This window comes from Helicoverpa armigera, chromosome 20 (genome assembly GCF_030705265.1).
Source record: "Helicoverpa armigera isolate CAAS_96S chromosome 20, ASM3070526v1, whole genome shotgun sequence".
Classification (NCBI taxonomy): Eukaryota; Metazoa; Arthropoda; class Insecta; order Lepidoptera; family Noctuidae; genus Helicoverpa; species Helicoverpa armigera.
Window position 1 is genome coordinate 6,446,183 of NC_087139.1, and position 12,796 is coordinate 6,458,978.

Below are 12,796 nucleotides of genomic sequence, written 5' to 3' on the forward strand. Positions count from 1 at the left end.
TACCCAACTACCCCCAAAAATCTTGTGCTTTGGGTTTTGTACGGTGTGTAACGTTAACACGTAACGCTCCGATTGGTGAAGATTACAGTCGTTAATTCCTGGACATTGAATTAAAACCTTTTGTATAACCATTCCACGAATGTTGAGGAGATCGTGGAATATTTGCGCGTTAAAACCAGCTGGACCTTGAGGGTGGAGAGGTTGGATTGGAACCGCGTCACAAAACAAATTTTAACTGTTTCGTGGTACTTGTTCCGACACAAGGTCTCTAGAACTAGAAGGTCCTCAGGGAACTTTTCTGGCCGAAAGGTGGTGTGTAACCGCCGGATTCGTGGTCACGTGACACCAGTCAGCGATCACGACGCGACGGCGACGCGTCGTTCGTGTATCGTTGGCGTCGCGACGCCAACACACATCGTGTGCATTAGTTTTAAGAATATTAAAATTTGTTATGTATTTATAATATGTTTAAGTTTTTTATAGATGTATAGTATTGTATATATGGATAATTGTATGTATTGGTTTGTAAGTATTGTTATAAAAATACAAATAGGTACACATATTTCATACATGGGCCCTAGTTGCCTGAAATAAAATAAAAATAGGTATTTTTAATGGTAAGCCTAAACAATATATGAATTTTTGTGTTGTATCTATCAGTAGGACTGTCTGAGATCTAGTACATATTACTTACCTGTTCGCGATCGTAACAACAGTATATTTATCTGTTCTGTTGCTATGGTAACTTGTGTGTACAAACGAAATAATCATAATCATCATGACAACGTGCTCGACGCAGAAAATGTGATGCAATGTATTTTATAGTGCCAGTTTCGAATAATTATTGATTTGATTTGCAGTATTAAAATAAAACTTGATACGGCATAACGAAGATATTTGATAGTATGAGATATGGAAAAAGAACTTGATCCAAATGTTATAAAATCAACTCAGTTATCGTTAGGCAAGTATGTTAAACGTCCACCGTTGAGTGAAAAGTTACTGAAGAAGCCACCTTTCAGATTTTTGCACGACATTATTACGACGGTAAGTTTGTAATATCTACCTACTCAGGAACGTATCTTTATCTCACTGGAGACTATGAGCATTTCAAAGCTAAGGAGGGACCGCCTGTCTCGCTGGTATTCACTCGCTTTACGTAGGTAATCACCTAGCTACTCCCACGTTTGCAATTTGTAAAGTTATCTGGCAGCAGGTCGTAGGGCCTTTCCACGTGTCTAGTTGCTCTGTAGTTTATTTGACCTAATTAAGCACCTTGTCTTGTCCTTTATTGTGTCGATCGTTTAGCTAACGTGGCAGCGCCATCTTGTGACAGTAATATCTATAATTGCGGTTGACAAACTAGGACCTACATGGCTCTTTCATTCAACACAATAAATATTACTTCACTTTACTTTAAAGGCCAAAAATAAATATGGAACTAATATATTATTCCAAACTTCTTGAAAAAAAAAGGTTCAGTCCATTACCTTCCATGTCCTTCTTGAGTGACAAACATAGGAACCTACCCAGGTATACCTATATGTCTCAACATTCATCCTCACACACAACCTGTGTCTCTTTGAAAGATTAGAGTAGCCGTTCCCAGTAATTCGTTAAATTAAATTTTGCAATACGTTCCAAGGGAACTACTTCCTGCACCTGGATTAAAGTCTAGGTATGTCCTTTAATTCTCAGGCTATAATAAACTATCAATGTAGGAACCCAGTTCAGTAATTTTGACGTGAAAGTTCGACAGACAGAGAAATCTACTTTCGCTTTTAAAGTACCTACTTAATACCTGTGGTAATACTAAGGTTGAAAAGTTTTATATTCCAGGTTTTAAAGACAACGGGATTTTTCGAAGATTTGTTTGAAGAAAATGAATTGAATTCTGAAAATGTAAAAGATCGAGAAAGTAAAATATCATTTCTCAGCAAAGTTATATTTGTTTTGAGTAAGTTATTTCAATTTTCTTTCATAAGCAGTTACCAAAAAATATTGTTTTGGCCTGTCTCCATTCAACTAGCTGTTGTTCCTCCAGCGTATTTTTATGTGTCTTGGAGAAAAGTTTTCTCTAAACTATGTAGCTATTACCTACTACTGATATCTTACTACGTGTACAGGACGTTTAGTAGGTAAGCAACTAATTCTTTACGCCTTCCTCGCAGGTACGACCACAGGCAAATCATTATCTGCAAAGCCATCTAAAATAGTTGCAGGACAAGAGCCAGAAAAAACAAATGAACTACTCCAGTGTTTGGCTCAAGCTCTGGATAAGCAATTAACATCAGGGGATGCTGTTAAAAAATATAAAGAAAGTACAAAACCTAATCAAATATCAGAACCTAAGAGCAAAGAGTCGAATAAATCAACAAAAAAAGCCATCGATGCTAGAAAATTAACGTCACGAAGTACCGAAAAATTGGGGAGTCAAAAAAATGATGTTACACGATCAACAAACAAGCAAGATAAAGAAAAAGCTAATGATGTTAAATCGAAAAGAAAAGAAAATGCATCTGTTAAAACTGAACCTCAGATCACCAAAAAACCCCAACAACCAAAAACTATCAACACAAAGACCGGGAAAGATAAAGAAAAGAAAGAATTACCGAAAGAGGATAACACGAAATCACAAAAGAAAATCATTTCGTCGAATTCTACTGAAAAATATGAGGAGCTTGATCCAGAACAAAAATCTCAAGTCCTGGACTCTAATACAGCTATAGAAGAAAACCGAGAAGATAAAAATAAAGTGGAAAATGAAATTGTATCTCCTAGAATAGAGCAGAGTGACGAAGGAAAATTAAATAGCTCTTACACAATAGCTGAAAACGATTTAAATTCATCGTCATCTTCAAATGATTTAAATGAAATCGATAAAAATAATAAAGATCAATTGAACTCGCTTTTAATAAATGCTAGCGATGAAAAAATATTGACTGATAATAATGATGAACAAAATCAAACTAACCAGTCTAACGAAAATATTAAAACATTTGATTCCGTTGCAAATAATCAAGACAACTTACAAATGCACACCCAAGTTTTTCGTAATGATTCCGCAAACGAAAAAACAGATATCGAAAAAGATATTGTGAAAGTTCCGATTACCACTACCAGTAATTCTAATAGTCTCCGACCTCCAAGTGTCAGACCATCATCTTCAAGACCCGGAGCTCCGCGGATGAGGGAAAAGCTGGACAACGTCATAAAAGATTCAGATAATTTACTTTTGGGGAAAGTTAACATCATTATAGAAAATACCCAGAATGAAGAGGTTAGTTGGGTTCTTCACTAATTTTATTGTTATTTGTGGTTCATTTATGTTGCATTTTAATAATATTAATATCTATTTTATCGCAGGAGGAGGAAACGAGTCTATTAATATTAGACCAACAAGAGTCTTTCTCAGCTCCACAAGATCAGCAAGATTTGCACCTATCATCAAACGAACATGGGCATTTAGTTCAACAAATTTTAGATTCTCAGAAGGAACTGTCACAAATGACCGGAAAAACAGAAATCGTATGTCTTATTTTCATAATAGGTAAAATACAATTGTAAAGGGCATTGCCAAGGGCACACCCGAGACTTGTTGTTTTGTCCACTCTTAGCGGGCTCGCCGGTTAGCTTAAATATAACGGAAAGCCGTTTTTGCTAGTGTGTAGTAAGTAGGCACCTACTCTTATCCTGGGATCGTAACACGACTCACTTTTCTATAGGTACTAATATTATAAAGAGGAAAACTTTGTTTGTAATGGATAAAAGCTTATTAGGCATTATGACAGGGTTAAAAAATAGTGATTTTAATTAGTCCGCATTTTAGATTGGACTAAAGTACTAGATACATATTTTTCACTTTTACAAAAAAAATATATTTAAAAGACATAACGCAACAAAGATTGAGAGTGGGGGCTAGTGACGTCACGTCTGTGCTAAAATTGTACTCAGACGTGACGTACCTAACTCAAAATTTAATCGTGTTATATCTTCGTTGTTACTTATTTGTGAGAGAAAATTAAAAATACGTGTCCATTGTTTTAGGGTTATCCAAAAGACGGACTAATTACTTTTTTACAGTCAGCACGCCTATTCTTTTACCATTAGAAAACTATATTATCTGCGAGTACTTACATTACAATATTTTCATGGTACGGACAGTAGTTCGCACGGAATGCGGGTGAAGCCGCGGGAAAATGGCTAGTCACTTATAAACCTCTTACTGCGCGCAATCGGCCAATCACCAGCAGCCCACCCAGAGTATTTAGGCGTATAAACCTTAATTACAAACATGAATCATTTGTATTAGTAAAACCGCATGTAAATCCATGCGCTAGTTTTTGATTTTAACGGACTGATCGGCATCGGCATTACATATGACGTCATCGGCAGGCATCGCAAAAGTTGCCTCTCGGAGCAGAGGTGTCGATGTGCGATGCGTACGATGCGGACAGGTGGACGCACTTGTATGAGTTTCTATATAAATGATACTACGATCCGTTGCATGCGATGCGTCCGTTGCGTACGATACCGACAAGTGGACGCCTAGCTTAAGGGTAGTGCCTAAGCAAGAACCTTGGTGCACTTTTTTTTCCCAAAAAATCAAATGTGCAACCAGAATATATTTCATTTGTATTTTTTTCCTTTCAATGTTTCTTTACTGGGTGTCTTTCGTTGATTTGAAAAATACACACCTGTAGGTATTCCTTAATTTTTGCGCAGGAGTGGCAGTTCGGGGCTCAAAAAGCTAGAGAAGCAGTAAATCAAGAAATCGAGCAACTTCGGTTTAATATTCAAGCTCTGTCCCGTGTTGCTAATCCTTTGGGGAAGCTGCTGGACCATGTCCAAGAAGATGTGGAAGTCATGCGTCAAGAACTTCATCAATGGTCCAAAATTTATGAAGATGTCACCAAAGAAATGCTAAAACAAAAGACGTTAGTACACGTAAAATGTTATAATTTAGTTCTTACCTACCAACTGCCAGTCTCATCTAATACAAGAACTCGAAAGCCATGTCGTACATTGCTCTTCAAAAGCTTAATCTTTCATATGACGTAGATTTCATCACTGTTGAGCAATGTTATAAAATGGGTACAAATTGATGCATGGTCCTTTCTGCAGAAGTAATTAGTACCTAAGTCAGTTGTATTATGCCATTACAAATTATTGATTACAGTCCAGTGGCGTAGCGTGGGTATCTGCCGCCCGGGGCAGTTGTCGATTTTGCCGCCCTTTCCAGTGTATTTTTTTAACAAGTGTTACTGGCCGTTTGTCATTTTTAACCGACTTCAAAAAAAGGGCTTTTTTTGTATCGACGTTAAAAATCATCAAATGACCCTTCCCGCTGTGGGTTAGCAGCGGTGAGGGAGTGTCAGACTCTTACTGATTAAAAACCGTCGTGTTCTGTCGAAGGCCTTTTATGTTTTATGGTAACTCTTTCGAACAACCCGCAGCCCCGGCAGAAGGGGGAGGTTCTCAAGTAGATTTTTCTTTTATATCTTTGTTACTTGATTTCTGGAAGGTTTTAAAATTCCAAATACGCGAGCGAAGCGAGCGGGAAATTTTTATCGGACTTAAACCAAAAATTACGTAAAATTTTGCCCAAACGTACTTAACTTTTTGTTTGTTGACAAATGCAAAAATAAGGGCATATAGTTTTTGAATACGCGAGCGAAGCGAGCGCGAAATTTTTATCGGACTTAAAACAAATTTACGTAAAATTTAGCCCAAACGTACTTAACTTTTTGTTTGTTGACAAATGCAAAAATAAGGACCATAATACAGTTTGTGAATACGCGAGCGAAGCGAGCGCGAAATTTTTATAGGACTTAAACCAAATATTACGTAAAATTTACCCCAAACGTACTTAACTTTTTGTTTGTTGACAAATGCAAAATCAAGCGTATACAGTTTCTGAATACGCGAGCGAAGCGAGCGCGAAATTTCAATTATTTTGTATTTAAGACTCAAAACCAAAATTACGTAAAATGTAGTGTCACGTGTGTTTTAAGTACCAAATTTTAACAATAATTAATTTTAAGTTTCAACCTGTTTAATGTTTTGTTATTGTTAGACAGTTTTATGTAGCGGCGCAGATACTAGTTGCGCACATTTTTTTTATTGGGTAAATTTTGCCGCCCCCTAAAAGCTGCCGCCCGGGGAATGTGCCCCCCCTGCCCCCCCCACGCTACGCCACTGTTACAGTCTCTACATAAATTAAGTATAGGCAAAATAAATCAGTATTTAATTATTTAACTATCACGTATATAGCAACTGCCACGTGTTGGAGCTTATCTCATTTGTGTTGGCTAGATCTTTACGTCGAAATATGTTATGATATCCATATTAAACATGACAATGAAGGTAAAGTGCAGTTTAGGAAACTCGTAACAACTGCTTAGCTACCTTGTCTTTGAGCATATTTATAAGGACTTTCGATCATTCTGATGGTATGGCTGACGACTGCCATAGTCTATCTTCTTGTAGCTTCATTTATCGATAAATTTGTGTGTGTTAAGTGGTAAATCGTCATTTTCTTCAGGTGATTAATCGGCATTCTGTTTATGCTGTCGTATATTTTGAGCATCCAGACACAGGTTAGTGTAAGGGCAAGATAAACAAAAATAAACCTATTACAAAAATCACCCACAAAATACAGACCATGTGAATGTAGATTGTGGTTTATAAGTATGTGGAGACTTAAAATATTTTAGAATAAAACAACAAATATTTGTCTGTTTTCTTCATAATGTAGAATATTTCTATATTGCTTTAAGTTTAGAAATTATCTTCCTTAATTTAACTCTAAGTTGTACCTAGTTACTAACGATCTTTAAATCTCTTTCAGCCTCAATGAAGATTCGCTGACACCTTTTCATACTAAATTAAAACAAATAGACAGGGATATAGAAGAAAAGCATGATAAAATAAATGATCTCAAGATATTGATACATAAAAATACTTTTCGAATTGAAAAGTTATTGATGAGTGGGTCTGTGCAATAAAATTATGTTTGTAGATTAAAATTTTAAAATAAACTTAATCCAGTTCTTACTCTAAATTAATTTTATTTAAAGTACCTAATTATAAATAAGATTACCCTAATAATATGTAAATATCTAAAAGAGGAAACCATAGACAACAACCAATGTACTATCTGGGTCATGCTAAAAAATATAGTTTAGAAAGTGTTACACTAATCAAAAGGATATAATATAGTTGCAGTGGCCTAGTGGTTACAACATTAGTCTCTCAAGTGTAAGTATTCAGGTTTGATTCCAGGTCAGGCAAGTATAATCGTAACTTGAACTTTCTATGTATATCTAGGACACCAATGGTTGAGTAAAGTTGAAGGAAAACACCTTGGGGAAACCTGGACTCTAAAGTCTGAAATGGCCAATCTGCCTCAGAAAGCTGTGGTGAATACTCAATCTTTGTATGAGAAGAGGCCTGCACCCTACAGCAGGATAAAAAAGCTAATGAATCAAAACTATAAAGTTTGGAACATTGACACAATTCAATTTTTCTTCCCCCTGACCTGTTCCCAAGGCAATTATAATAATATAAGACTCATCATAATAATCATCAATTAAAGAAGGAAAAACATATTTAACAAACATACATTTTAGGAAACCAATATTATATTGCCAACCAAAAATGGACTTGTTTAAATAATTTGCTTGATTAGGAGTTGACATAATTATAAGCCACCTGTTGCATATCTCTACCAGTATAACAAGACATGGTGAATTGTTGAACTCAAAAAATAAATAGGAATACCATCAATCCTTACTAATTTAATGTTAATCCTTGTCTTAATATTCCATAGGTTTCATTAGGCTATATTATGATGTTGGTGATGGATCACTAGTATTATTGTTATCACTATTTTCTTTGCCACGGTCAATTTCTTGATCATTCCGTGTTTGTTTCAGTATAACAGCAGCACGCTCCATTACCATGACTAGCCTGTGTTGACTTTCCAAACGTTCTAAACAACTTTTGCAAATTGTTTTTGGCAGTGGGTCTGACCGTGATACCTGGAAATATTAACTCATATAAAACAAATTTTCTTTACAAATTTTTATTTTATTTTGGCGTTTATGATATTAGTAAGGATTCGTGTTATTTTTATCACATTTTAATTAAAGGTTTCTAGTATCATAGCTGCAATCCTTTACTCGCCGCACAGTAGTTCCATCTGGGCGGACATATCACATTTATGGTACATATAGTAAACAAAAAAATCTACCTATGCTGAAAGTATGAAAATTAAGTAAAAGTACTTACATTAATTGAAAGGTATCTGCTGATTTTCTCGGATATGCTCAAGCGTGTACCTTCTTCTCCATATATGTGCAGAACAACTCGATGCATTTCAGAGCATAATCGACAGATAAACCCCGTTAAAACAGCCCTATCCAAGCTTCCCATTGTGACAAGTCTAAAATCGTGAGGGCAGGATGACCCTCTGCCTTAAGGAAGTTACGAAATATATTAAATCAAATTCCTTGAAAAGATTTACTTTGTGAATAAATAATTACAAGTAACTACGTAAACACTTTATTAATTTCCGAACAAATATAAACTTATTGTTTGTATTTAGGAAATACACCAAGCAAACCAAGTGTTTGTATGTTATTGACAATATGACATGTTGTCATCTGCGATGGACTGTCATTAGCATAATGTCAACTGACATGTTTGCCAACATGGTAAAACTATTTACGGTCAAGAAGCTTGTAGCCCTCTTGTAGGAGTTTACTACCTATTTGAAGGAATATCCTCGACTATTTGGTATGGTGAACTTTTATACAGAGACAGACACATTGTACCAAAAATTCTTTAAATGAGCTTGCGTCTAGTCTAAAAGTTCAAATCAAATAAAAGGAATCATTTGTTGTTACTCCGGGAGTTTCCCAAATTGCGAAAGAATTTTCAAATCGGTTCAGTAGTTTCGGAGCCTTTCGGGTATAAACAAAATAAACATTTTATTATATTGGTATAGAAGTATAGACTATATTGCGCAGACCACAAATACATTTGGGAACAGGTTAGCAGGAGGAAGGAAGTACAGATTACAAGAGGAAATATAGGTACTCTTAAGGCTTCGCCATAGATAATAGGCTTCGCCGAGTAACAACAGGGTACCTATACATATTTCTCTGGGTCGCAGGTGAAACCGGGGATTCTATTTGATATTTATTACTTTACAATACCGTCTGATTCAATCCCAAAAGGGATAAAAGGAGAGGCATAGTGGAGGGCGCTAAATGTGATAAGTTAATTGTAGATGATTGCAAAGCGTACTTAGATAAAAATATAATGAACTCAATAATGCTAGGAACAGTTTTTAATTAAATTTATTCAATTCATCCAAAAATGATTTACATTTGTCTCGCAACACTTTAACAGCTTCTACAAATATCACACTAGGGTGCATGGCTCCAGTAGACTCCACAGAAACTGTAAAATACAGGCATAGTTAACTTTGTATTTTTTTATAATATATTTACTAAAAAATCATGTAAAATACTTACATATAAAATGGTCTCGAACTCTACTTAGTATGACTGCATCTTTTATTTCGTCGTATCTGAACACATTTCTGCTACATGTGTCGTATCTGGCGTCTCGTACATAAGCTCGCCCTTCTGAATCCAAGCCAATCACTCCTGGTGCAAAGCAACTTTGTAGCAAAGAAGCCTCACTGCCGCGTACTTCCCGAGTCAGTGTCACTTCAGGTAATAGGCGGTATGAAGCTGTAGCTGAAAATAATATTACAACTTGGGTATTGATTTTATTTTAAGATGATTTTACATTTCTATCAATGTCTAATTCTAGATCAAACAACCAAAGTTCTTTATATCTAGGTATTTGAACATAATTTTTATGTCACGTAAACTATCTAAACCAAGTTTTTGCAGATAATGTCAAACTCATTAAATTTGATGACTTACCCACTGGGCTAAACTTTGCATGGTCTCTCCCAATACCCTTAACTGCCACCAGAGTTAGGTCCATCTCATGTCCCGGCCTCATCTTGGATACAAGTATGTCTTCATGCACAGGACCAACATCTGTTTCTTTATGAACAGAAGCTTGATTTCCAATAGGCTGCCATTTGATATGGGATGAATATACTGGAATTGGGACAATTTTTAAGCTTAATAAATTGTGGTCGATAAAATCTATTATTTTTTTCCACCAACAACATATACATCAGTTTTCTTAAAAAAGACTGTTTTATGAATTTTTACATTCAATTTTGATGTTATGTTGTAGGTGAAATTGGGCCTTAAAAACTTTTTTTTAATTGAGAGTTATTGAGACAGTTGAAATACAGGAGTAAACACGTACCACTATGGTTTTCATATAAATCCTCTGCTCTATATGAGTCTTTTGGTTGTGATTTATTCAAAGAGCACTTCACTTTTAATGTGAACTCTAAAGTATTAAACTCAGTCCCATCTGTTGCATCTGCAAATAAAAAAAAAATAGTACTTAATTGAACCAACCAGAGACTGATTGTGAAGCCTATCCTATAAGCCAATTTTGAACATTCTAAATAGTAAGCCACATTGTGTGAAATAGGCTATATATATACACATAGCGAAGGGGAGCAAAATCTATACTTCAAAAGTATCCATACTAATATAATAAAGAGGAATCATTTTTTGTTGGTTGGATTTTTTGTACCCTAAACAATCCAAAACAACTGCAGCGATTTGAAAAAAGCTACTCTCTTCCTCAGTAGCATAGGCTATATATCAACCCTGTACAGGTAACAGCTAGTAAATAAAAAATAAAATGCAAGTGGTCACCTTCTGGACGATATTCAAACAGTCTAGGATCTGCTCGCAAGGGAATTAATCCCAATCTGTGTGCCAAAACTTCGTCCTGTATTATCGAGGTATTGTTCCTTATCATCACTTTCTCAATAGCCATGCTTGGAACTTCACTCAACATCAGCCGCCTGAATGCATTTGCAAATGCTGGCTGTATACCAATTAAATCAAATTCCATTTCAAAATTGTCCATCCGCACGATAACAATACGAAAGTTTTTTGCAAATTTTTTGAAATTCCATTTTTCGTCAGCCATTCCATAATCATTAGGTGCATTCTAAAATAAATTACAGGTGTGATTATTTTGTTACATTCAAATCTTATTTCATTATATGAATGTTATATTTTTTTTACAGTTTAATAGTACCTTAACACGAAATTCTTCTAAAATAACACGCGGTTTCTCGTTCAGCTGAGCCATTTGTGTTATTATCAATTACCCAGTGTTTATTTCAACCTGTAACCCGGATAGGGCTTAAGTTATCTAAATCCTTGGTAGGAATATGCGCACAGCTGAAGACTGTATCTTTAATATTTTAAATATTCTCCCTGATTTATTTTAATTCACAGTCATATCAAAACAAATCAACGCATGGCCCGTTTTTTTTACTATAAACGACATTGACAAGTTTGACAAGACAACTGTGTAATGTTGTCAGTTTGCGTTTTTGAATGGTTTTTGATTAGGTATTGCGACTAACGAGCCACCGAGCCACCAAGCCATGACCTTTAGTTATCTTACAAGTTTTTCCAAAAAAAAACGGCCGTGTCGGTTCATCAACTCAAAAAAAATCTTAACAGCTCGAAGTAGCGCAAAGTACAGCGACATCTCTCGGAAAATTAGGTTACTAACTCATAATAAATAGATGGGCTATATGTTGGGTTTTCGGTGATCATTTTGAATTTTGAGAATCGATTTTAATATTTTCTTATTTTATTTGAAGGAAGATAGTACGTTGAAGGTTATAAAATATGTAAACTGAGTCAATGAAATGTTTGCGAATGCGGTTAAGATACTTAGGTCCGAAATTATAATATTATTTTTTTCAAAAACGGTTCAATTAGTTAGGTAAAGGTAAGGGTCAATTCACACTGAAAGAGCAGCGGCCGGCAGCGGCCGGCAGCGGCCGTAATTGCAAGGGATTGAGCGTGAGCGCGGCGGGCCGCGCGGCGCCGCGCGGCGCCGCATCGCGCCGCGCTCTTACATTTTCCGTGCTCTTACGGCCGCTGCCGGCCGCTGCTCTTTCAGTGTGAATTGACCCTAAAAGGTTCCTAGGTTAGGTACCTACTACGGAACCCTAAAATACACTGTGCCGAGCCCTTATAATCCGTGGCATGGTTCAATAAATAAAGTCATCCTAATTAAAGTTAAAGTTTGCGTTTTGGAAAGGACATGATTCATTTTGGTCCCTACTCACTATTACCGACAAATAAAGTATTTTGCTGAAAATTAGTTTTCTTTCCGTTTGATCGGACATAGACAGAAATAAGTATTTCCTTACAGACCTTTGTCTCATAAAAACATGCATGACCAGGATGCGACTGAATGTGTGACTAGAGCTTCTCCGGCCCGGTTTCAAAACATAACGGATTTACCCTAAGCTTTACTCTTTAGCCTTTAACGTAATCTTTCGTTGCGTTACTCCGTGAGGAAAGCGGACATGACTGCAGTATCTCTCTCTGCCTACGTCACTCACATTAAGCCGCGCGGGCATCGACCTAGTTGTTTTTTTTTTATATTGATTTTGCCTTATTTGTTACATCACCTCACATTTATCGCTTACTAGGTGCACATTAGCCTGAGGTATCTTGAGACCGATCACAGACAGACTAGTATCTTTGATTAAACTATGTTAATTCCGGAAAAAAATCCTTTGTTGTATGGAGCCAGGAATATTGTTTCACAAAAAAAAGATGACTTTAGTCGGATATTTAATCCACCGTAA

At 36.0% G+C, this 12,796-nt stretch overlaps 2 protein-coding genes across 2 annotated transcripts; one reads left to right on the plus strand and one right to left on the minus strand.

Moving 5' to 3' along the window:
* Positions 1-701: 701 nt before the first annotated feature.
* On the plus strand, positions 702-7,056 carry LOC110373465 (TRAF3-interacting protein 1). The gene is made up of 6 exons (XM_021330742.3): positions 702-1,047; positions 1,840-1,957; positions 2,172-3,280; positions 3,367-3,528; positions 4,726-4,937; positions 6,851-7,056. Exons 1-6 carry the CDS (start codon positions 913-915, stop codon positions 7,005-7,007), a joined length of 1,893 nt encoding a protein of 630 aa, XP_021186417.3. The 5' UTR covers positions 702-912; the 3' UTR covers positions 7,008-7,056.
* Positions 7,057-9,340: 2,284 nt separating this feature from the next.
* LOC110373489 (DNA-directed RNA polymerases I and III subunit RPAC1) lies at positions 9,341-11,434 on the minus strand. The gene is made up of 6 exons (XM_021330768.3): positions 11,218-11,434; positions 10,827-11,127; positions 10,363-10,482; positions 9,963-10,145; positions 9,543-9,770; positions 9,341-9,468 (listed from the first exon to the last, which is right to left on the minus strand). Exons 1-6 carry the CDS (start codon positions 11,269-11,271, stop codon positions 9,356-9,358), a joined length of 999 nt encoding a protein of 332 aa, XP_021186443.3. The 5' UTR covers positions 11,272-11,434; the 3' UTR covers positions 9,341-9,355.
* Between the last annotated feature and the right edge of the window lie 1,362 nt (positions 11,435-12,796).